We start from the raw sequence: 25,925 nt of genomic DNA on the forward strand, positions 1-25,925 counted from the left end.
TTTACAGTCTTAGCCAGACAAGCCAGACACAAAGATGGTAGTGCAGAGGGGGTTCTGTTAGATTTACTAACGGAAAGAAGAGAAAATGCTTCCTGAGATAGGCTTTAAGGCTCAATTTGAAGGAAGAAAGCTTGAGTAGCAAAACAGAGGCAGCTTGCCAATCTTTTATTTAGCAGAAATGGATAACCTAACAGCTCAGGTACAGCTCAAGAGATACAGGTGAAAGCTTGTGCGTCACAGTTGGCTTTAAATCGCAGCTTCTCAGTACCTCATTTCCCTCTCTCTGAAATAGAGAAATACTATTATTTTTATTTCACAATAGTCCTGTAAGGATAAACATATTAGACATTGATGCTATGGCAGCTGGGCTACTTAAGTACTTAGAATATGACACAACTGTATTTGCATGAACATGCAAGTGTGATTCGCAGATAGAACAGTGAAAAAGCATGACTCCTAAAAACTCTCACAGGCACATCTCCAGCACACTCATACAATGAGTAGGCAGAGGAGGATTTCAGATAAGTTCCATATGGAATGAAGATCAAGACCAGATGCATCCGAAATGTGAATGGAGGAGCCATACAGCGATGCAGCCGTTACATGCAGCATCATGTCACTGGGAATACACGCAACGCACGGGGCAGCTCCAGTCGGCTGTGTTAGCAGCTCTCCTCGTAAGTAGTGTTTGTAGAGATTTGAGGGCAAATGTATTAACTGAATCTAGAGAAAAAAGCCTTCCAGTTTCTAAGTATCCCAACAACATTTAGGTCTACCCTGGTAATAAAGGAAACCGCCACAGAGCTACAGTCACAGAGCTGTGGCTTGTAACAATGAATATGTAATTGCACTATTTGTACTAAATGCAAAAAGTAACTAGGTCATGAAATGTCAACTTCCTCTACGTAGAGTTTCATTTAATATGTATCTAGTTAGTACATATATTGCTGTTAATTATCCTTTTGAGCTTTTCTCTGCACCAGGATTGTAATGAGCGGAAACTATGAAGTTCAAGCTCTAAGCATATGGAATTTTCCAGGTCACATGTTAAATCAAGTGCTGGACTCTGCTGGGCAGAGAACATGGAGAAGGAAAAAGCTGAATTCCAACCATATGTTTTGAAATGAAACAATATGCTCATTCTGTTACTGATGAAAACTTCAAGAACTGCTTTATAGTCAGAAGTAATAAAGAGGGAAAGTAATCTTGAAATAGCATTTACTGTGGAATAGAAAGTAATTACAGCATAGTAATGAGAATGCCCAATGTATATATCACAAGCCTGATGCAATACAATATTGATTAAGTTACATCATTTCCATCATAACATTTGTTATTGTGGTTATAGAAGGATAAAAAAACCCCAACCTGACAAGAATTAAAATAAGTGGGATTCAGTTTTCATTTTAACTATTCCATGCCAAGATTTTTGTCTTTCAGAAGATCATGAAAAATAATCTGTCCTTCTATCGACTGAACTATGATCAGTGGCAGAGAAGTGTCACTATTCAGATTTTAACATTTAATTGCAATTATAGTATAAATTGTGGACGCAGGAGAAAAAAGCCCACACAGAAAATAGGGTAAGGCCAGCGCCTAGAATACCTCGGAAGCGCATTCACAGCTGCATTGTATCAGCTTACTACATGACCCAGAACAGACAGTACCAGGCAGCCCCCTTTGCCACTGCGGGAGCCGGAAGGGTTCCAGTGTACACACCCCCCTGCAAAAAAATACTTGGGTGTTTTGGGGGTTTTTTTTTTGCTTACCTAATTACCCCAATCATCATTATAAAGTCAGAATCTGTCCAGGTTAGAAATTACCATCAGAGTTTCAAGCAATTAAAGACAGTAAAAAAAAATTAATTAACTGCACTCAAATTCTCTTCCTATTGAACTGCTATACTCTTATTGGGGAGGTTTTTTAGGTTGTATTTGTGCTGTAAAAGGCAAACGGGGAGAAAGAAAAAAGAGACAGAAAGAGATTAAACTTTCCAACTCTCAGATTCTGTTCTTGGTGCGGCATCTGGGATTATCTTTCATAACTTTACCTTGGCATTTTTCTGTTGCTACATTTTTTTTATATCATGCTTGTAGATTCCCCACTCTGTTATCTGCATTCAGATTTTGCATTGGCTCCTCATCATAGAATCACAGAATCACTTCAATTTAGATGGTTTTCCTTCTATGATACTAATTTATGGGGTTATAATCAGCAGTATTTGGAATATCATTTTAAATTTAATGAAAGCAATTACAAACAAAAGTCAGGATTTGCTTTCATGGAATAAAAACCAGAAGTGTCTTAACACTATAGACCCAGAGTATGACAGCAATGCCAAATTACTTAATACCTAACTTGTCACTCCAGAGTTAGAAGAATTTTGTGTCCAAATTCAACATAGCAATGTGCGTATTCCCAGGGCCAGAAAGCTTGAGGACTTCTCTGTCTTCAGGCTCAACCTGATTTGAAGGCCAAGGGAGCATGCTAGGATTCACCCTAGAACATAAGGCAAACCCCAGCTTATTTTTACTATTGTTGTTCTTACAGTTAGCATTGCTTAGAACAAGCCATCACTGGAAAGAATTTCACAGGGCCCTTTGAGTTTAGAAAGAATCCTCTTTTTATATGTATATATTTTTTAAATGTCACGGTATACACTAACAGCGAAAGTCTTCACATTCGTCAGGAATGTTTTGCATTGTCTGATGACAATAAATAACTTCATACAGGCAGCTTCAAAGCAGTGTCCAGGCACTGTTTTCTCCAGCAAAGTGAAGATCTGCACAGCTTCAGGGGAGAGAGTTACAGAGTGAAGAAAGAGGTAAGAGGTATCTGTGGTCCACAGCTATAGGCATAAACATCTAGCAGGAGATTGCAGTAATCTGCAGGTAAACCTTTGAGGCTAGCCAGCTTTTAGGATGTGACGTATCTATGGATCAGATAGATCTATGAGGTCTGTTTTACAATAACATTTGCTTCCTGAACAGAAAAGTATTTTTGCTACTACTTTCCTGGGATTTTTATGCTACAATTAAAGTGATCTTTGGCCTGTAACAGCAAGCAAGTAGAAAGGAATAAAAGCAAAGGGCAAGAAAGGTCTACCTAACCTCAGAACTGAACAAGTAGCCTCAACCATCTGAATTAAGGGATGGCTCAGGACTGCAGTAGCCTGTAGGACACAGGCAAAGTCTGCAGAGTTCAAGCTATAAAGTCTTCAGACTCAAGAGTTTAAAACAACCTTCTAACATGGTCTTAATTTACCAAATATCGCACTGCCCCCTGAGCCCACAAATAACGTGCAAACAGGCAGCAGTAAAATTCACTCCTTCAATGTTGTTCTGGGCACTAATGTCCAACAAGAACTGACACTTCCCTGTCAGCCTCCACTGTTCTAATGACTAATTTTTGAGGAAATTGATCACCAAGGAGACGGAGCCGGTGAACAGAGACAGAGCCATAACTGAAGGTCAGGGGAGATGCCCATGAGAGAAGAAGGACGAGACCGAGTAAACGGGAGACGCAGTATCAGCCCGTGCAAAGGGCCGTCACTTCGGTCCTTTTTGTGCTCCCAAGTTCTGCCCCAGGAGCGGCCTCGAGCCCCCGGCGGAGCGGGGAGGCCCCAGCTGCGCGGCCGCGGGGCCCGGCTCCCGCCCCGGCCGCCGCCGGGCAGCCCCGCCGGCCCGTTTCCCCGCAGCGGCTGCCAGCCGGAGGTCCCGGCCAAACCGCGGAGACGCAGCCGGCTGCGAGACGAACTTGTGTAACAGGCTCGGGGAAGAAGCCGTTCCTCCGCCGCGCCCCCGCTCCCTCCTCCCCTCGCCGGAGCCCGCCCGTCTCCGCGCCTCCTTCGCAGCCAATGGCACTAAGCGAGGTGGCTGCATGTGGTGGCGCGGACCCAGCGCCCGGGCTGGGAGCAGAGGAGGAGGCAGCAGGCGCTGCTCGCCACTCGCTCCCGGCTCCGGCTCCCCGGCTGCGGGCACTCCTCCTGCCAGCGGCGGCCAGCCGCTCGCCGCCCGGCCCCAGCTGCCCCTCGGTTCCTCTCTGCCACCGGTACCTGCAGCATGGACTCGGACTCCGGGGAGCTCAGCGAAGGCGAGCTGGTCTCACCCGCAGGTAAGGAGGGCTGCTGCCCGACGGACCGGTGCCGCCCGGCCCCGCGAGCGACTGCGAGCAGGACGGGGTGTGCCCCCTCCGCCGCCTCTGAGGCAGCGGCAGGGCCGGCGCGCGAGGCTCGGCGCTGAGGGGCGATGCCAGAGCCCCGCGCCAGCCCCGCCGGCCGGCAGGCACTGGCCAAGGCGAGAAGCCGCCCGCTGCCCGTCCGCCCCGCAGGCGATGCGAGCGGTACCCGGTGCTCGGGCAGAGACGCCCCGCGGCGGCAGGAGGGGTGCCCGGCGCCGTGCCCCGCCAGCCGGCTGCCCGGAGCAGGGGCGAGCGCTGCCCTGGAGAGTTGCGTTCCAGCGCGACGTGACAGCCCGTTCCATGGGCAGCGCTGGCGTGCGGCTGATGCATTGTGCTTCACACCCAGAGGCTGCAAAGTTTTTTGGGGTTGGTTCGGGTTATTTTGCTGTCAGCCCGGGACCGCAGCGGTCAGGAGGCCCCCCTCGGAGGCCGCGTGCGGGGCCCTCGGGGCACGAGGCTATTGTTTTCAGGTCCTGACTTGTCACCGAAAAAAACCAAAACCCGCTGCTGTCTGACTGCTGCAGCCCGCATAGTTCTTAGATGAGACGGAAAGGGGAAAAAATAAAACAGAAAAAACCCACCACCAGCCAAAAATCATCTCCTGCCATTTCCAAATCTCCGCATTCCTGCGTCCTACACGAAACAAACCGTGGCTGATGTGCCACAACCAAAGGCTGTCCTGCACAAACAGCAAATGGGGACAATAAACTTGGCTGAAATCTGGCATATGTAGAGGAAATCCAGCACATGCAGAGGTAGGTTTGCCCACCAGCACAGCACATGTACCAGTGCTGGTCTGTGGAGAACTGCTGTCAGCTCAAAGCCACCCCCTTGCCCAGGCATATCTCTGGGTTTCTGACTCCCTCAGGCAGCGGTGGCATTTCCCTGCCATCGGCAGAGCAGGCTGTGGTGGTATCACACACACAGCTGGCACACCACAGATGCCAGGCAATAACTGACACTTGGTGCGGAAGAGACCTGTTTGACCTCCAGCTTCCCGTGGTGGAAGTCACAGCCACCTTCTCTGAAGCCATTTAGCTGGCCTCAGACACGAGCAAGGGCAATTGGAATGACATCTGAAATCATCCTAGTGATCATAATTAACCCAAGTAGAAAGTTCCTGTGTTATGTTATGAAACCTTCTTTGAGAAAAATCTTTTCACCTTGATCTGTCCAGTTCAGACACATCCTTTATCCCAGATGACACCTCCCTCCTCCCCAAAAGAAAGGTTTCAACACCAAACAATATTTTAACTACAACAGGAAAAAATGCCAAATATTTTTTGAAATATTTCAACTGTCCTATTAATACAGCAGTAATGAACAGTGGTAGGAGGTCGTAAGATAAATATTACCTTGTCTAGTCTCCCAGCAGAACAGGATTTTATAGCATAGTCTTAAATCCAGTTCAGTTTTAAATATTAGGGGTATTTACTCTTTATATCTTGCTATGTGTTTTCTTACTTGAGATCTAGAGAATGAAATAAGACTAGCAACAGGTCATACAACTCCTTATATTCATGAAGTTCTATTAGGTTGAACTTACTAACAAAGACCACCAACAGCTCAACTTTTTCATCGAAATATTCAAATCAGTGCATGCAGTGCAAGTTACAAACATTACATTTATAGACAAATTAATGTAATATAGCTCCTGCCAACAACTTACTCCTGTTCTGAATAGGATTTTCTTTTAAATAAATTAAAAATAACTATGCTTAGCGATTGTCATAAGTGCTTTTTATGTCACCACTTGCTAGCTGCCAAGAGTTGATGCTCATCATTCTCCTCTCCTCTTTTCTATTCCTTCTTTGTACTATCCGAGAGAAGAAAAATCTGGTGTTTTGACCATACATGGCAGATGCCTATGCAGTAGAATAAAACTGGAATAGAGTGAAAACTCAGTGGTTTTGTCTTAACCAGCTGCAATCATCGTTTCTTCACTAAAGAATTACTTGCTGTTTGTATCCCCCATCCTCTTCTGAAAAATACATTTTTGCTAGATTTCATTTGGTCTTTCCCCATGCTCTGCCATATGCACAGTGCAGTGTCTCTGTGTGTGGGTGTGCAGCAGTCATGCTGTCAGTCACCATCACAGGCACAGAAGCTGAGGGGTTACAGTGTGGGATTCAGTCACCACCTTCAGGAAGGTGCCACAGCCCCCAGATCCCAGTGACCAGGGGCATTCTGCCTGCAGTTTGTAGGGCAAGCAGAGAGCCTCAGAGAAGTGTTTGGAATAAATTCCTAGTAACAGTCCGATTTTGGCCATTGGCATTAGAACAACTAGGATTTTGTATTGAAAGTGACACCAACTTGAATGTTTAGCTTGCACTCTTCATCACCAGGCTCTGCATTTCCAAGTTTGTAAAGCAATGACTTCTGCTCACGCAGTTAAAACTCCTTGTAACCATTGCCCACTTCTTGGGTTGTCTGACTGCCCAAGCCCAGCTTGATACAGTTTACTTTATCACTAGGGCTCCATGATGCTAATGCAATATGGGTGTTTAAAAACATGTACCATCTAAGGGTTTGTACTGCCCCTGCAATACTCATCCAGCCTTTTGCTGTGTCCTGGTAGGACAGCACCCCTGCCATTCCCGGGACTCACATGGGTGCGTGCAGGGCAGGAGGCTGCCTTGTACGCCCCCACCATCTGCTGCACGTGCTTGGCTTCCAAGAGCCAGCTGGAGTCTTACTCTGAGATCCCAGCAGCCTCATTTCCTTTAATAGCCCACTTAAAGCTGAGTCTCCAAGGAGGCAGAAGTATTTTTTCTGTATTTATTCTGAACATGTTGTCACAGTAGCATCTTCATATTTCTTTGGTGCAAACAAAGAGCTCCTTATATGTAAGTAGTGTAAGATCTTAGCCATACTTTAAAAAAAAAAAAAATCACAAACAAGAAAAAGCACCACACCTCTGCACACAAGAACATCCAGCTCTGCAGCCTTGGCTTCCACCAGTCTCCTCACACATCCATTACTGCTTCATATCCGAGTTGACTATATAGTCAAAAAGTTGTTGTGGTTTTTTTTTTTAAGTTACTCCTGAGATAGACCCGTACCAAAAGCATTAAAGAACTCTTCACGATTCTGAAAACCTTATATATTGTAATGCAAAAGCAAAGTTACGTGCTTGCTAGTGCTACCCTCAGTGAATTTCTTGAGTTTTAATGTACCTGCAACTGGTCATATTTCTTGTCCTATAGACAAGCTTTTGAGAACTGAACAGGTAATCTTAAAATAGAATATCGTTCTCATTTTTTTTTTTAGCATCCACCTATTGAGAGGATTTTTTTGAAAAAATTCTTCAGTAAAGCAATAGGCTACTTTTTCCCAGCTCTTTCATAGGAAGCCTACCACAGGAAAGTATGATCCTATGTGCCGTCTTTCAGAGTAAGATCTCACAAAAATCCAGGACATCTCCAACAGCAGTGATTTTGCAGTGGATTTGGAGATTCTGCATGTGAGAAAAAGAAGGCAGTAGACTGTCATTTGGTGTGACTTGTCTTAGGTTCCTCAGCTGAAACAGGCACGAATTTGGCCATATAGCTTTTATGTGAAATTGATTTAAGCCTTTCTACAAGCTACTAAGTGAGAACACAGATTTCCATATTTATTTTAATGGAACTATTATGTTACACTATTAACATAGGATAACTAAAGGCTAAATTGCCTGTATATTCTTTGAAAAAATAAAGATTATTTTTATGAAGTTTAACGTATCCTGGAGAGTAAACTGTTGCTGGTTCCTTCTCTGGCTTTCCTCCCACTGAAGTCAAAATACATTTGGCCTAGGAAAGAGAGCAGCTTGCACGCCAAGTAGAGCTCCAAACTGGTGAGAGGATTTTTTTTTTTTTTAAAACATTAACACTGTGGAACCTATGACTTTGTATGATGCCAGGGAGAGCAAAATGAAGACAACCTTATCACCAGGCTTGCATCCATAAGGACAGTGAGAGTCTCACTGTCTTCAATAGAGCCAAGATCTTACCCTGCAACTCCTTGCATAGAAATAGTAATGCATTTAAAATTAATTGATAAATTATCTGAACTCTACTCTGGACAATAAATATATACTTACTAAAAACAACAACAGGTTTAAACATTTACTGTTGTAAAACAGCCCTGACAGATGTGAATAATTTTTTTGGTGCTGTAATATTACTTGATTTGCAATGCTTAGCAAATAATTTTTTTCTGCAAATTATTTATCATGCTATGTGAACTGCCTGTACTTTTGTGATATTAATCTTTTAAGCCTGTTACATATTTTAATCACAGTTTTACAGAGTTAAATACCATTCAGGAGCTAATATATTCTTGTAAATACAAAATTAGAAAGTGTAATGTAAGATTCTTAGCACTTAATTATTTGAGGCATCAGTGACACTTGTGTGATTTAAAGTGCAAGTAGGCATTATAACTCTTTTTGCAACATCACGCTGGTCATTTGACCAATGTTTATCACAACAAAAGGTATGCTTGGCCCCAGAAAATACTGATGTGTTTGAACAAAGCAGGTTTTGATTTAACAAAGCCTTGTTTTGATTCTACATGAAAAGGTCCAAATCAGATTATGGAATAATGTTTACTGGACTTCAGACAAGCCAGCAGAAGTAGTAGATAACAGCAAGTTGTAAGTATAGAAGCTAGGAAAAAAAAAAAACACACACCAGACTATTTTGAGTGGAAGGTGCAGACTCTCCTGGATGCTTCTATAAGTGAAGCGCTTTCTAGCATCTGTCTCATAAAGGGGCTCTCCCTTCCCTTCTGCTGGAAAACAAAGGGAAAACAAAGCTAGTTGAAAAGATGGACAGATGACAGATACCAACTAGCATGTCATGGGAACTCATGCTCCAAACTCTGTAACAGGGATTTTTGGATCACACTGCAAGCTGAAGCAAGCATGTGTCCAAGTTTCCCTGCCAAGACAGAGTGAGGAAGAGACTTCAGGATGAGCAGGCAGCAACTGCCTGTAAGAGCAGCAGCTTGGGCAGGCACATGAGCCAAGAGTCTGGTTGGGTGATTTTTTTGATCTCTGCTGTTCCCTCCAGGAAACACCTGGGCTTCTAATTTACATACAGACCCCTCTAACACAGTGACTGTCAGATTGGGAGCATTGTCCAACTTGAGGAGGGGAATAAAAAAAATAAAAACTTTGAAAGGCAAGAAATCTAGTCATGCTGTCATAATAGTAAGGACTAAGTCAACTTGACAGAAGTGGGATTACTAGACAAATTGGACAAGCAGAGTAGACAGTTTAGTTGAAGATGTCATCTTGTTCAGGCTTCTGGTTTTTAAAATCAAGTGGAAATATGAACTTCATGAAGCACGGAACTGAAGCCCAGGCTCACCTGCTTGTGCAATAGCAGCTCATCTGTGGATGAGACTGCTAAGCAGCAATAGCTGATAGTGTATGAGGTAACAACTCTTTTCAGTAGCTTTGATAGCTTCTTCCTACTTTTGAGGATGGCATATGAAAACATATGGCCTCAGAAGAATTTGTCATCATGGGTGAAGCAGAACCTGACTCCCGGGTAGGGACAGCAGGCACACAAAATATGTGTTAAGTATTTATATAGTGTATAAAATATTTGATGTTCTTCATCAGAACTACCCACTTTAAGGACAGGGCGTGCTAGTGCCAGCCAGACACACAAATAGCAGGCAGAAGCCAGCCACAACTTTGCCAGGTCAGAGACAGCCTGTTTCTCAGGCAGGGAAGTTAATTTTACACTTATATGAATGATGTTTCTAAGGGACTCTCCAGAGCCCCAAACCGAGCTGTTCCCAGCCGAAATTATGGTGCTGCTAGCAGTCAGCCATTCCTGTCTGCCTTGACAAAGGCCAGGGATGAGAGCAGGTTCCATTTGATGTGATATTTTGGCAGTAGTGAATGACCTGTACAAGGCAATGAGCACATCTCCTCAAAAACCTCAGACCTCCTGTTTGAAGAAATAAAATTTTTATCCCCTCTTCTCATCTACACTAAAGACTCAAAAGTCATGGTAGGAATAGTACGTCATCAGATTTTGTTGGTAATGGCAGAACAAAGCTATAAACCTCAGGTAAAAAGGAAAACAGTAGGTGAGATAAACGAGAGTTCTGGAAGACCTGGCCAGCCTGAGAAGTCTTGTGTATTTGCGTTTTATCCACAGCATCAGCCTTGGGGTGACAGGCCCTCCCAGGAAAGGAGGAGAACCCTGTAACTTTCTAAGAGCGCTCACTGTCTTTTCTAGAAAACTAAGCAGGACCTGGCTGTGGGCCCAAGCAGTGGTACACAATCCTCTAAACTGTTTATCTATTAATATACTTCCTGGCACTGTTTCAGCCCATGCCAGATAGCCTCCCACAAAGTGTCCTGGCATGAGACAGAGGATAACAGTAGCCAGAATGAATTAAACAACATTTGGAGTGCGGGAAAGAATTCAGCTTGCATCCAGATGGCAGTACGATGCACGTACAACAGTTTCTGTCCCAGTTTATTTACAGACGTAGACCCTGTGATCAGAGCAGGGTGCAGACATTCTTCACTATTACTGTGACTCCTGGTGCACCGCTCGCAGCTGTTCAGGCTGTTGGACTGCTTGTGAACATCTCCCAGGGCAGCTGCTGTAGGTCAAGATCCGGGTTTGGAGCCTTTTCCAACTAAAAGTGTATTATTTGCTGTTTGTTTGTCTGCAGAAGTCTCTCTGCCAGTTAGATTACAGGAGGGTGTTTTATAGGATGACAAGTCCAGCTGGAGGATACTCACAGGAAGCTGAGACTAACTTGTTGCAATCATTAAGACTTTATACCTAGGACTCAAACTTATTGAGAAGCCAAGCTGAACTCAGACACTGGCTGATAGCCAGTGATTTTTCTGCTCTAAAGCAGCCATCAATAATGAAAAAGGCTGAGAAAGAGCAAGAGTCACTTTGCTGTCCTTTCCAGTGGTCTCTGATCCCTCTTTGGTAGAGATTCTGTTTTAAGTCAAGTGTTATCAGGTGGTTCTGTCTAGCGTTTCTACAGAGGAACAGAGGTCTTTCTGTACAGATATAGGTTTTGGCTAACATCTGTCAATGTAACAACAGACAATACGGCAGGAAGATGATTTCCTTCTATGAAATGAAACAAACACTTCACCATGAAGACATTCCCTTTGGTTTTCTTACTGGTGCTAGGTTAATGTGAAAGGTAGTCTTCTGAAACACAAGTAGTAAAAATTAGCAAAATACCTCACTACCAATGCAGCATCTCATTTGTGGCATTAGCTTTGCTTATCCAAGCAGCTTGTGTTACAGGAAAATCTAAGTTTTCTCTTTCAAGAAATGTGTTAACACTATCATTGTGTTACTGTTTCCTTTCCAAATAGTTTTCCGTTTACTTTTAGAGCACATAGTTTACAGGGTCAAATCACTGACAGATGCAGATCAAACAAATAAAAGTTTCTTGGACTTTTCAGAGTGAGCTTTGAGGTTTTTTTAAAGTAAGATAACCATCTTTCAGATGATTTTTCCAACAAAACCTCTCTGTTATATAATGTTATGCCAGGTGAACATCTGTGGTTTTTATTTACTTGCATTTAATTTTAACTTTGTGTATTCATTCGTTGTTTTCCCTTCACTCACAGAAGTCGAAGAGAAGCAGGTTAACGTATCAAGGGCAACCTTCATGTCCACTTCAAAGCAAGTTATAGTTGGTGCCTCACTATTTTAATACATTATTTCATTAATGATCTCCACTGTGAGGAGAAATGTTTAGTAGTAGATGCAAAGATAATCAGTATACAGTGGTTATGATACACAGCTACTGGATCTCTTAGAAAAATATAAAGAATCAGGGAGGAAAAGTGTTGACTTAGATTACAGATTTAGGAATGGGATAAAAAGTTCAAGCTTAAGTATATGTAAAGACCACTTCCAAAACTTTGCAGAGTGCCAAGCCTGCCGCATTCTTACCAACTTGGATTAACTGGTGCCCTTTAAATGTACCTGGCTCTGTATAACTCAAAAAGGAAGTTTTTGTTCAGTGATTAAACCTCATCTCTGTCAGAAACTAGCTTCTATCATATAAATCTAGCCTGACCTCAGATAATGAGGTGTCTCTGTCTTTTCTCTTACCTGTATTTGTTTTTAAGAGTCTATTTCCAGATCAGTTCTTAAAGGTTATCAGATATCATCCTGCATAATAAGGAATGACATAACACTTTGTATCCTTGGGGCAGATACAGCTGAGATTTCACTCTTGTCTACACCTCCCTCCCCCACCAAAGAACAAAACCACCACCAACAAAAAAAACCCAAACCAAAAAACTGCAGACTGGTATGTTCATCTAAAACAGTCACCACTGGCATTTCTCCACAAAGCACTTCCCCTTACAGAAATCATAAAGAATTGATGGAAAGCCAAGAACAAATCATCTTAAGGACAGATGAATAACAGCGTTCTCCATAATTCCATGATTTAATTCTAAAATTTGGCTTAAATCAGATGCCTGAGGGCTTAGAGCAATCCCAATACCTAGTTGTTAATCAGCTGGTCTCTGTTTATCCTCCAGACCACGATACCTCCCTTTAGTTTTCCTCCTTTAGGAAACCAGATACCTGATTTCCCAACTGTGAACTAGGGTTCTTTTTAACTAGTTGGTATCATTCACTTCAAGAAGTTTGAGAGACTTGTGCTGATTCTACTCAGGGCTAGGTGTTTAAAAGCATAGTTACAAAGAGCCAAAACCCAGCCACTTTCAGTGTTATGTTGCTACATGCAACAGCTTGTGCCAGCAAAAATGGATGGTTTGGCTACATCAGGAAGAGCAAGCAGAACTGCACTTCGGGAGGACATGCAGAAATGCCTCATACTTTGAAAAAAGGCCTGGCACATGGAGCATAGTGTGGCATGCAGAAGGCAAGGAAAGTCAAAAGCCCCCTTGCATCCTCTCTTTGACTGCCACGTGCTCCCGAGTCCCTTGCAAGAACGCAGATTCCAAGACTTCAGCTGTTTCCTCCATCTTCTAACCTCTAGAATCTTTTCCTTTTTTTCCTCTTTCCACCCATCCTCACCTTTTACACTAATAGTTCATTTGTGTTCCTCCTCCAGATATCCGCATCTTTCTAACATGTAACTGATCTCATTTCCTCTGTGCCTCTGCCAATATACTATTTTTTGCAAGCCTCAATTCTTCCAGTATTGATTTGATTCTTCTTCCTTAACTCATTTCTTCTCAAATATTCTTGGGTTTATGATTTCTGCCACTATGAAAGGGAGTAAATGCTGGCAAGTTTTGTTTCATGAAAGGGAAAACTGATGGGAGTCAGATATTGCGTTGTCTTGGTAATTAGAGGTATTAGAAACAGATTTGCCTTGCCAGAGGAACTAACCTGCCTCCTTTGGCAAACAAACAAAACAGACAGTGGGCCTGCAAATGAGATCGGTGTCATCTTGATTAGTAAAGCATGTCAAGAACAAGAAAGTTAATTTGATTTTGAAATACTGAAACAGGTAGATGTAATATTTGCCAGAAAGTGAGAACACAATAGCATCTCCAGATAACAAGAGCCTCCCTGTTGTTTCCTAAGTGCACTCCTGAACAAACACCTACTTGAAGAAACAGTATATCCTCACCCCTGTAAGATCAAATCATTGAGCTTGAATAGCAGGCCCAGGGGAAAATTGCATTTCCCTCCAGACACAGCAGTCCATGACTGTCACTGATCAAACAAGGTCAGAGGAAGACAATGCTTTCTAGTGACATAGCTTAATTACGAGGAATAAAAGGAAAATAGAGCCTAGACCTTTTGCAGAGTATTGTGATGAACCACGGCATCCAGATCTCCTCCTACTCAAGTTTCCCAGTATGTTTTCTTAAAAGTTCTAATAATTTTTAATGAAAAGATATTGTAAGAGGATTTACGGAGTTGCCTCTAGAAAGAAAGCAGAAGCTTTAAACAGCCATGTGAAGAGGCAGTGAAGGCGAGAGATGTTTCTAGAAACTAAGCTCTTCTTCACTTAGGACAAGAATGCCTCTTTCAATGTTATTCCGCAATGAGACAAGGATGAGAGCACAGAAATACGCCAAGGGAGGCTTTAGGGAAAGAACTTGGAGCAGGGGAATTGCCAAGGTGGCGCAGGTTCACCAACACAGCGCCTGCATCTACCTCTGCACCCCACTGCTGACCTGGCTGAGCTGAATCGAATGCGGATCAGAGCTGAGTCTGCCCTTTGCAGGGCCAGCAGCCACCCGGACACCCGGGTTTCATATTCTGTCACCAGTGTGGCTAGAAACAGGGTCCCCATTTTCCACCACAGCATCTCTGGGTAATCTGCTGGAATACAAGAGGGGAGATGGTCCTGCCCGGCAGATGGGGAGACTGACAGGGCGAGCACAGCTCTTCCTGGGGGCAGCCCTCTCCTCTTTGCATGGAGTAGCACAGCAGGAGCCACATGCTCGCGTTACAGGACTTTGCAGCCATGATGTCTCTGCAGCTTTCACCTTCCCAAGAGCTGCGTCTGCACTTGCCCACCAGGTACAAGATGAGGTACAGTTGCTCTTCTGCTGCTTCGAGCTCTGTGTATTTACCCTCTAGAGCTTCTCCAGGAAAATACTGCCTCAGCAACAGCTGAGCAGTATTAAGACAGAGACAAGTGATGTGTAGGAAGAGAATTTAAAGTGATGGTGGGGGGAAGCATTATTCAATGTTTTCCGTATTTTCATAGAACAGAATTCAATTTCCTTGAAGTAACTGCAGTCAATGACAAGGAGGTAGAAAGGTGCACGTGAAATACCTCTGGCTGCGCATGGGAATAAAGTATGACTAGACGTACCAAATAACCAATGCAGGCAACCGCAGACTGAGAGACTTTTGTTGATTATATACTTGTTACTGAAACTGCTTTTCTATATTTGTAGAGTTCCTTTTTTCTCGTAGCCACATTTGATGGAAATTGTTTAATGTGCCATCATGTTAAGCAGCTAGCTCTGGAATACTTTGTTTCTTTCCTCGTTTTTACAGACATTAAAGCAGTAGTTCTTCATAACAGGGATTATAATTCAGGGACAGTTTATGCCTGTGCTTAGTCACTTCATCAATGGCTAAAATACAAATTCTGTCTGCCCTACAGATCATGTGTTATTAAAGATATTGAAAACAAATCTTTAAAAAAAAGTACTTAGCTTGCTTTTAAAGCCATGTGGCTTCTTTACCATGATAAAGTGATAAAAATATACATGACATCATAAAGCTTATAGAAGTCACAGCAATTTTGTTGCTGGAAGTTTTACAACTATCTACTTGAATTCATTTGGTTTGAAGCTTGCCTTGGTCTAACTTTTTTGGGGCTGAAAACTTTTTATACAAACAGCATATGATTGAATATAACTTAAGCTTTTTTGTACATATATAAAGTGGATGAAAGTAATTTCCCTTAAGTAAGGAAATGCTATATATAGATGAAAAGCTAAACACTTTCAAGTCATAGGCTTCAGTAGGTTTTTTGACATCATCCCTGGAGAGGCAGAAATACAACAATATAAAAGCGGTTTCCTTTATAAAAATACACAGAACATCAGAAACAGCTTAGTAAGTAAAAAGTGTTCTGCAAAATGGAAGTCATTATCCTGTTCACGTTTTTCACTCTAGTAACAATCATGCCATTACCATGAATGGGAGGTGCACACTCATCAGTAGGTAAAACTTTAAAGCGAAGTTTTAAATATTTTTAACAAATGTCAAGACCTGAATAAATCATAGAAGGTGTAGGCTCTGCAACTCTTTAGAGGTACAACGTGGAATAACAGCTCTGGGGAAGAAAATAATGTTACTCGGCATTTTAGTGCCATCAAAATTGCAGACTGTTATTGGGGATAGATCAATCTCTGCCTCTCCATAGTTGTTCTTGGGGAGCCGCATGGCTGGGAAGCTGCCTCCCTGGGACAGCTGCACACAATGCTGCTGCTGCTACACTGGAAAAAACCTGTATCTTGACCTTTTGCAGGTCTTTCTCAGGCCTTGAGGGTAGCACACCTAGATTCTGCCAGGATTTGGAGTAGGTTCTCTTGTCAGGGGTTTCCTGTTTTGTTTTTAGCAGATTCAAAAAAAAAACACAAACACAAACCCCCCCATGTTTAAATACTCAGACAAACAAAATTGGTATTTAAAGTTACTTCCACTTGCGCTTATATACACACACACATAACGCTTTCATGATGATAAAGGGGAAACAGAGGCTAGCTTGCTTAGAACAAGCAATTTACAGTGAAATAGCAAATAAAAATTAATCTCAGGACAGTATTACTTGAGCCAGTGAAAGCAGAGTGACCAGTTCTGCAATAGCAGTTACTTGGATGGCGCAGACATCACAGAGGAAACATTCAATGGCTATAGTTATAGGGAGGATACTCCTAGGATATGCCCAGGTATGTCAGATTTCAACAGATGAAATGCTGGTTTGGGGTTTATTTAATTCAGAGCAGTTCTAACAAAGTACGCAGGGATAAACACATGCAGCGTTAACAAAAAATGACAGTATTTAAGAAGCTTCACCATGTTTCCACATGTGCATTTGGAACAAGATGGAAATAAAAATATCTGAGTAAGACAACAAAACCTGAAAAACCTTTCTCTTTTCAGTTTTTCCTTTCATTAAAAAACCCCAAACAAAACAGTGGCATTAAAAAAAACCCCAAACAAAACAGTGGCATTAAAAAAAACCCCAAACAAAACAGTGGCATTAAAAAAAACCCCAAACAAAACAGTGGCATTAAAAAAAACCCCAAACAAAACAGTGGCATTAAAAAAAACCCCAAACAAAACAGTGGCATTAAAAAAAACCCCAAACAAAACAGTGGCATTAAAAAAAACCCCAAACAAAACAGTGGCATTAAAAAAAACCCCAAACAAAACAGTGGCAGGATTCCTTTCTTCATGTAACATCCCAGTAGGTGTGTGTACTAGTAATACTGTATTCATATTAAGCCTAGACTCCCGTAGTAATGCTTTGTCTTCCAGTTTAATACATTGTAAAAGATACACAAATGACAAATACCTTTTAAAGCAAACTTTGGCACTTTAGATTTTTTGTTAAGTAATACTTTCCTGAATTTCAAAGCAAATAGCATTTGAAATTTAAGGACTTTGTAAAGATAACTTCTTTGTGCAACCTCCCATATGATATCCTTTCAAAATCTGATGGATGAAGTACTGGACTGACAGCAGGGTCTTAATCACAGCCTTAAGCAAGTATTGCGGTTGTGTTTAGTTCTCCTCCTGTTCTTGGTCTGCTTTGTCTGTTAACCTTTACTATTTTTAGGTCAGGAGTGCCTTTCATTATGAGTTTGTGCAGTAGGAACCCGAAAATGTTTTCATTAAGGCTAATAAATACTAGTAGCTATGTAGTGCACGGTCACTGCAGGTACTTTTTTAGGTATATTCTGAGAGAACTTCCATCCTCAAGAAAGAAGCTGCACCTCTGCAGTTAACACATCATCTTAAATCTGAAAGACCATATTGAATGCATATGTATCTCTGCTAAGTCTTTCATAAAAGGCTGCAGTGTGAGAACTAATTTATCTTAACCACACTTGACTTTGTCATATTAAACAGATGAGTGCAATTTATTTCAGTTTTTCAATAAGCAGTGCTATTGCATATGATAAAGCAATAAAGGAATGTTACAAACAGAAGTAGAAATTTCATATTTTTTAGCAATTCAGCTAAAGAGAACACACTCATGTTTTCCTACCCCCATCTTTCCATTTGCTTCTGATTCAAACTGTCCAGCTCTCTGGCAGTGAAAGCATGTTTGGGATAAAATTAGAACCCACAATTTGAAACTATTAGGTGTTGCTTTGTTTTGCTTTTTTCTTTAATACGTGAGCCTCTTACTGAAACGAGGAAAGCTTTTCACTCAAAGAGAATTTGCCAGAAAAAAAGAAGTTTGGCAGAATTAATGTGCTCGTGACTGCTGGCATATTTTCCAATACAAGTCCTTCAAAATACAGGGTGGGGTCAAGCACAAAAAGAGATCTTGATCAAGTGACAGGACACAGGCTTGCTTACACGACTGTGATACACACACCACGGTCTAAGACCACAGTCTCCCCAAGAAACCTACTGTAAGTCATAGACTGAAAAGTATTCCCACGGCACATAGAGTCACTCTGTTTTCTTCATAACCTGAATTTCAGTTCTTCCACCTAAAACAGTTTGTGTGGACTTTACATATATAACCCACCTACACCATAATCTTCAAGAGCTTGCTTGCTGCCAAGCTCACTTGTGTGCAGGCCAAGGAACACAGACATTTTCTGATTCTGTCAAGATTTTTCTGCAGGAAGCTGGCTTTCTAGGGTGTGAATTTGTGCTTTAAAACCATCTGCCCTCTGTCGCTTCCTCTTAGGCTGTGCCTTAGTACAAGGAATAATATATCCTGTTCTAAAATGACAAGATCTGGTAGCCTGGCACTAAACCTCTAACTCTAGAAAGCCATGTGAAAACCTGGCCTGAAACATAACAAACTCCAAAATCAGATCCACCTGAGGCATAGCCTTTCATTAATGAGCTCTGATGGTAACCTTGCCTGTAGAAACACAGGTTGACAACTCACTGGTAAACAGCTGTAGTGGATAGTGTTATTTTCCTTCTCCCACTTCTCAAGATCAGTTTATTTAATCTAGAAATTAAATCACTACAAGACAACGTTTTACACACACACACTGGAAGTTTGCTAAAGTTAGTTAATGCACACAGGGATTGATGTCTGCTGGAGGCAGAGCAAGAAGCACTCAGCGTATTTGCAGCCCAAGAGATTTAGTCTGACATTAGGAAAATCTTTCTGACTGTAAGAGTTGGTCTTTAGGAATGGATTAAACAGGTATCTCTTCTAGCCTGCTACTCTTATCTCAGAGAAAGGAATGGGTTAGATGATTGATAAAAAGTTTGTTCGTTGAACCTCATGTTCCTATGATACTGAAACAATACACAGCAATTCAAAGGTTAGTTCAGTGATGTAAACTATTTTCTACAGCAAAACAAATTGGTATCCTGACTTTGTTTTCCATGTAAGCAGACAGAATAACCTTTACCAAAAAACTAAAATCTGTCTTTAACCCCATCTCATTTACAACATTGATAGTCTTTTAGATACAAGCTCCAGCCTTTCTGGAGAGTGTCATATCTCTGTGGATTGCATGGATAGCCCACTGATCCTAGCATTAGCCAAACAACCCTCACTGGCTGCAACTTTAGAGCTGCTAAGCCTTGATCATTGATCAGTTACCTAATCATCAAGTTGCAGGTGATTCAACACAGACATTGATTTTCAAAATGTAAATGTAGACAGCTCAGTTGCAGAGGCTCATAAAGACACAGCTGAAAAAAATTAAAGAAAACCACTTGATTATTCTCATCCCTCCTTCTCTGCAGCAAGCTGAAAAACCATAGATTGGGTTAAACCATGAGTGCACCACGTGTGCGTATCTTGTGTTGTCAGATCATACGCACAATCCATTCTCGTCTCCCTAGATTCAATTCAGATTAATCCCTTCCAGCACCACCTCAGGTGTTACTGATCCTGAATTGCTACATGTTCCTCCAGAAGCCAGGTGCAGCCGCCTTCTGTGCCAGCTGGCTTTGAAAGCAGAAAAAAAGCCAGTCTAAGTCATCAGCAAACTGTACCTGGAGGTTTGTCAATAATATCTTGTATTTACATATCATATAGCTGCTAGCCATTGACACCTACTGGCAAACTTTCCCCCTTAACATATAACTGTCTCCTATAGACAGCTGTAGATGCAGCTTGCCTGATGCCCACTACAAGCACATTGTAGGCATAAATTACACCTGGAAAAAAGGAAGGTGGATTTCTGCTCAATTAAAAGTACACCATCTACTCCCAGCCTGCAGGCTGACAACACATTATTTGACAGCTTAACAGTGCAGCGAGGCCAGGAGGAAAATTAATACCAAGCGCAGTTGCCGAGGAGCAGACACACTTTCTGGCAAACCTGACAGTGTAATTTCATACATTGAACATCTGGGGGTTTTATTTTAATCTTGTTATAACAAAGCCATATATAACAGGAAAGAAAAAAAAAAAGTCTTACAAAAGTAGACCTGTTCCTGAAGTGACCCAAGATAGACTAAACAGAACATCTATCTTAGGAATCTGATTTTTAACCAGGAAAAAAAAAGAAAAGGAACTTTAGAAGCTATGAATTACAGTTAGCCTTACTCTTTTCTTCATAGTGCTGTAACTTTCTCCTGAAAAAATCTAAGCCGACTGAAGGGTGGCTGAGGCAGCAGGGGGGAAGCAAGGAAGACTTTTTCACTTACAATAACAGGTGAAGAAAACCCAAAAGTTTGGCAGTTTTTAGGTTACATCTTAACAGATAGAGTATTTAGAGTCCTGTTGCAAATTCCAGGCTCACCCTGACCCATAGGTGAAAGACTTAAGACGTTTTCAGCCTCTCTGCCACAGACTTTGGTTTCCATGCGAAGTGAGGAAAGTGAGATGCCTTCCAAGTGGCCACTCAACTGACTACTAGGAGGACTAGGTCTCCAGTTGCTCTGCTGAGTCTGTTAGCCAGGAACACCAAATCTTTCATTCGGCTTTTATGAGTACAAAATACAGCAAGACTAAGAAAACAGACTCTCTTCAGCTCCAGACTGCAGAAGGAGAAAGATGTGGGCTGCCTTACGGAGGTAGGACTCCAAACCAAGTATGGTCTTGCCTTCCATTTACCTGCAAGCCAGCCCTTAGGAGTGGCACACTCGCAACTTGGGAACACAAAGGTTCTCTTGTTTTATTGTATAGAGGAAGACAAGGGAAAAGTCCTTTTTCCTCTCAAAGAGCATGTTACAAAGTCACTCTGGGCTATGCAAGGAAAGAACATCAAAGCAAAATTATTGAAATACGATACATGGAGACAAAAACTACAGAAAGCAGTTGGCATAACGTTCAGCTATTCTGCTGCCAGAAATAAACTAATCAAGCCTTGATGATACTCATTTGAATATTAATAGAGTTAAACACTCATCTACAAGGTAGAGGAAAATAAGATACCTCAACAAAAAGCAGTTAAAATATAGTAAAATGGTATTCCCAGGGACCATTGGAGCTTACACTGCAAGAAAATGCTTTTTCTGTGAACACCATCTGAGCATGAAGCATATACTTTGCTTACACTGGTTAATCCAGCAGTTTCCCATCTTTCTTTCAAATCGCTAAAGAATATCTCCACTTTAAAAAAAAAAAACACAATCAAAAAAATCTCTAAAAACCACACAATCTAAACAAGTAACAAGTCAAGCACTGACAAACTAATCTTAATATTAAGGTCAGAGAATACACAATAGTCCTTTAAACACCCCATCAGACAGACTGGTAGATGTGCTACCACACAGTGCCTGCAGACGTGACTCCTCAGCTCACACAGGACTTGCAGAATGCCTGGCCAGGCACCACTATAAACATGTGGCTAAAGAATTACAGCTTCAGATTTTTATATGTTTTGATTAGCTTCTTTCAAGAAAAAAAAGCCAACAACTTCAACAGTCAGTAGGATCCATCCTCCATTCCATGAGATAATGAAACAAAACTATGGTGACCACCAGAGAAACCCTGGTTCCCCCTGTACCTGCCAGAGCATCCCAAAAGGATCACAAAAACCCTGTACATGCTCTGTAGCACTGTGAAAAAGCCCCTGTCTTTTGCAGGGGTTCTCCATGCAAGCCTCAGCACACTATCGTAGGCTGCCCTGAGCGGTCTTTAAGTTAGACCAAGGCTTCTTCCAGTCTCTCACAGCAACAAATACCCAAGCAAGAAGAACAAAGTACAGTATAACACCAACACAAAAACCTCTCACAGCCTCCAACCAGTAACAGCCCCAAGAACCCCCAAGCAAGCAGACACACCAGCAGTACCAAGGAGCCGCACACCCACCTTGCAAGTTGTGCACCCTGTGTTTCAGCCTCCCACAACCACCTCCTCCTCGCTCCCCTGCAGCAGGTAACACACTCTCCTCCCACCCCTCTTCCATTTCAAGCACCAGGCACAGCTGGTCACTGAAGCCCTTGATGTGCTGATGAGGAGCACCTTGTGCTACGGTGAGACAGCAGCAAGGCACTTTGGCCTGGGGTCTCCCTTGGAAGGTCGGGCTGCAGAAAGGCTGGCAGATAACCACATTGCATCCTGGCACCACTGTTCTTTCCTCCTTCTGTGCCAGATGTGTTCCTCATGACAGGCTGCAGCATGGTCTTACACGCTGGAGATGAAGACGTGGGACTTTTGCATCCTGGCAGGGGTTGTGACCCACTGGTTAGCCATGAGGCTATCAATACTTACACAGACCTCCATCCTTCCAGCTCTCCAGAGGCTGTGAGCATAAGCAGTGTTACCACACATATCTCCCATGAGCACGTTCTGTATGTCACAGATGCATAGATCAAAATCTGACTACATGGTTCATGTTATTTTTGAGCCATTACTTCATTTTTATCCTCACTTTGGTACTTCAAAGTCTGCTGTGTGGTTTTCCATTTCAGACATTCCCATACTCAAAAAGCAGAATATAAATAGGATCACAGAGACCAATCTTCCTTCTTTTCCAGAGTAAAAATTAAATCTGCAGTATTGACAATGTCATATGAAAGTAGCAATTGCAGAGTAGGACTACATAGCAAGGCATAAAAAGATTCTGCAAGTATTAAAAGAATTTGATTTTTTAATTGGACTTCCAGCTGTCAGACTGGTTTTTAAATTCTATTAATATTTTTGAAAATCAGCGAGAGCATTGTTTGTCTTGCAGTGTAAAATTGGTTAATATATGAAATAAGTATCTTCAGAGTACAGTAAAACAATTTAAACGCTCAAAATACTTTTGTAGCATTATGGAGAAAAACATAATTACCAATTTTGCTGTTAATAAAATAAATTCTGTTTATTGTTTAACACTGAAGCAAGCCCTAACCTTGCAGTTTTACTTTGGTAAAACTCTCATCAAGTGAGGAGTTAGTGCTAGACATATGTCATTATGTGGGAAGGAAGCAGAAAAATATTTTTCTAATGAAATTTTACAAGTTTTTTGAAGTAGCTAGCAGGTATTATCAGCTCTGTGGAAATTAAATGCTTAAATGCCATCTGGGACTCTGCAAATCACACTGTTAGAGCCTGCAAGGGACGTAGCACTGAAGTAGGCAAATGGAAGTTTAGAATTTACTATCCCACCAGCAGGTTAGTCTAGGTGGAAGTTCTCAATCTGGAAATGATGTTATTTGGGTTCCTCTTTCACATCCTTCACCGTATCTTTCACAGTTGCTAAGAAACAGCAGCATTACTGCAGAATAATCATTCCTACTCCACTCTAAATTGTAGTTAATTAGCCAATGTGCGAAGTGGGATTCCTAGCACGAGAAGAAAGAGATAAAGTTTATATTTAAATGCACAAACCAATACGACTGAAGAACTGAGGATCCGTTCTAAATCAAAATGCCCAAATGGCAAAAAGCTTTGGAAAGTTTACATTTCCCAGAATGTTTTAAAATACTTGAGTAGAATAAAGGAATCATGATTAGCTGTGTCCCAAAATCTGTCCTTTTGCAAACCTTAATGAAAATTCTCAGCTTGAGTGTGAAATCTGATGAGTACAAAGACAAAGATGATGTGATTGGATAAATTAAAAAAAAAAAAATTGTTCTCTGACATGGATAGCATATACACCAGAAAAAGGTTTACAGCTTAGGTGAGAAGTAAAAGATGCTGCTGGTTCAGGTTTTTTTAGAAAATTCAAAGGTGTACTTTTCATATTGAAATAAAGAAAAAATATGGTAGAAAATATACCTGATTATCCTTGTCTTCTGCATTTCTTATCTACCTGAATATGTTTAAACATCGTGATCTTGAACAGAAATGAGTCTTGGCTTTGTCATTTGCCAGGGAATTTTCTAATTAGTGCCTTTGTTGTACATAGCTGCAGACAAGGGATTTTGTCATTTCATTTCCAAACATGAGTGAAAATTTGGTATTTGGTTATGAAAGAACAATGAACAAGTGCCTGCTATTTGAAGCTCAGGGCAGATCTGTCATTATCTTTCTAGCAAATTTGTGGTAGCAGTAATACTACTTTTTAGCAGAGTTGAGAAAGAGAATTCTAAATACCTCAGAAAGTGATTGCTGGGAAAGCCTTTTTTGGTTTTTGCTCTGTATAACTTTTTATGGAGAGGATTTTCATAACTTCTGCTTGGAGAGGAGAAGAAAAATTTGCTTCAGTGTCTTTTCCTTTTTCTTTTCCTTTTTCTTTTCCTTTTCCTTTTCCTTTTCCTTTTCCTTTTCCTTTTCCTTTTCCTTTTCCTTTTCCTTTTCCTTTTTCTTTTCTTTTTTCTTTTTCTTTTTCTTTTTCTTTTTCTTTTTCTTTTTCTTTTTCTTTTTCTTTTTTCTTTCTTTTTCTTTTTCTTTTTTCTTTGTCTTTTTCAAATAGGGACGTTACAGAATGACCTTTCTAACAGAATGCAATGGACTTCTCAGTTCTCACATAGCCAACGTGTATCTGGTGATGGTTTATTAAGCAGGATACACTCTGCAATGAAAAACTGAAGGATATTTGTGTTCAGTATGCTTTGAGACCTTTCAAATTATAAAAATGTAGAAAGTATGTCTAAAATCCTTATTTGTTAAATATATGTGTATATTTTTGTGTGTGTTACTATTTCCATACTGAGATTCAAAAGTTATTACTGTGATTATTTCTCAAGCCAGTCTTCTCCTTCCTCTCCATAATGGTATAAAGATTGATACATCTTGTAGGAAATCGATGATTATTTCATTTTACTACTGATTGGGATGTCAGAGGTCTTTTAAGATGTATTGTAAATAAACAGTTTGACAGAGGCCACGATGGCTGTGACCCAAAAGAGAAGCTATGATAATTTTTGGAGCAACTAAGTGATGTTTTGGAAGTGAGCTGAACAGCTAATCTGTTGTCAAAGGGGCAGAAAAAGGTTAAAGAAGAAGGGGCAGAAGAAGGTTAAAGAATAAGGGGCAGAAGAAGGTAAAGGGATGGATGCAGCCCTGACCTAGGAGAGGAAGATACGTTGTGCAGCCACATGAATGAATTGAGCAGAAATGGGGGTGAAAGAGGGATAAGGCTTTCCTTTCTACTCCTTCCTCTGTCCATCCCAGTTCTGACTGTGAAATTCATATGGGTAAAAAAGATCTCCATAAGATACACTTCACTGAGGACCTAAGGCCCATATACTGCTAAGGGCTTACATTGGCCTTCAGCAGTTTGAAGAGTTTCACAGAGATTCTTTATATGTTCCATTACCCCCAGATAATATAGTATTAAGTAAAATCTTCAATTCTAGCCATAAAAGATTATCCGTGGTTGATCGTGGTTGGTAAAGAGTTCTGCAGAAGCTTGCTGGCTTGTGAGAATGAAGTTTTAAAAAGCACAGTGGATGTTACACAAAAATCTGTTCAAGGACGTATGTTTAAAGTACATAAATATGTATTTTAGTGTGCCGTTGCCCTTTGAACGTCATTGTGAAAACGTAGTGAGGTGTGGTATAATTCAATGAGATGGCGAGTTTTGTTGCTGATTCCCAAATCTAATGCATCGTTTGAGTGCAAAGAATGTTACCCGAGGGACTGACAGCCCTACCTGAGCCTAGCACAGCAGCTTTAAATTATCTTTTATGAGATTAATCTGTGAATAAAACTAATCCTGAGTTAGAGTAGCTCGACTATAATAATCCCAGCCTCCTCCAGTGTCT

General features: G+C 41.4%; 1 protein-coding gene across 1 annotated transcript in view; it reads left to right on the forward strand.

Annotated features, from left to right (window-relative positions):
• Positions 1–4,061: 4,061 nt before the first annotated feature.
• The window catches only part of TIPE3 (TNF alpha induced protein 8 like 3), a 55,520-nt gene continuing 33,656 nt past the window's right edge, over positions 4,062–25,925 (forward strand). The window contains exon 1 of the mRNA XM_086620223.1: positions 4,062–4,113. Within this exon, the coding sequence (XP_086476349.1) occupies positions 4,062–4,113 (52 nt within the window). The remainder of the gene's footprint in view (positions 4,114–25,925) is intronic.

Source organism: Tauraco erythrolophus, chromosome 14, assembly GCF_009769465.1.
Source record: "Tauraco erythrolophus isolate bTauEry1 chromosome 14, bTauEry1.pri, whole genome shotgun sequence".
Classification (NCBI taxonomy): Eukaryota; Metazoa; Chordata; class Aves; order Musophagiformes; family Musophagidae; genus Tauraco; species Tauraco erythrolophus.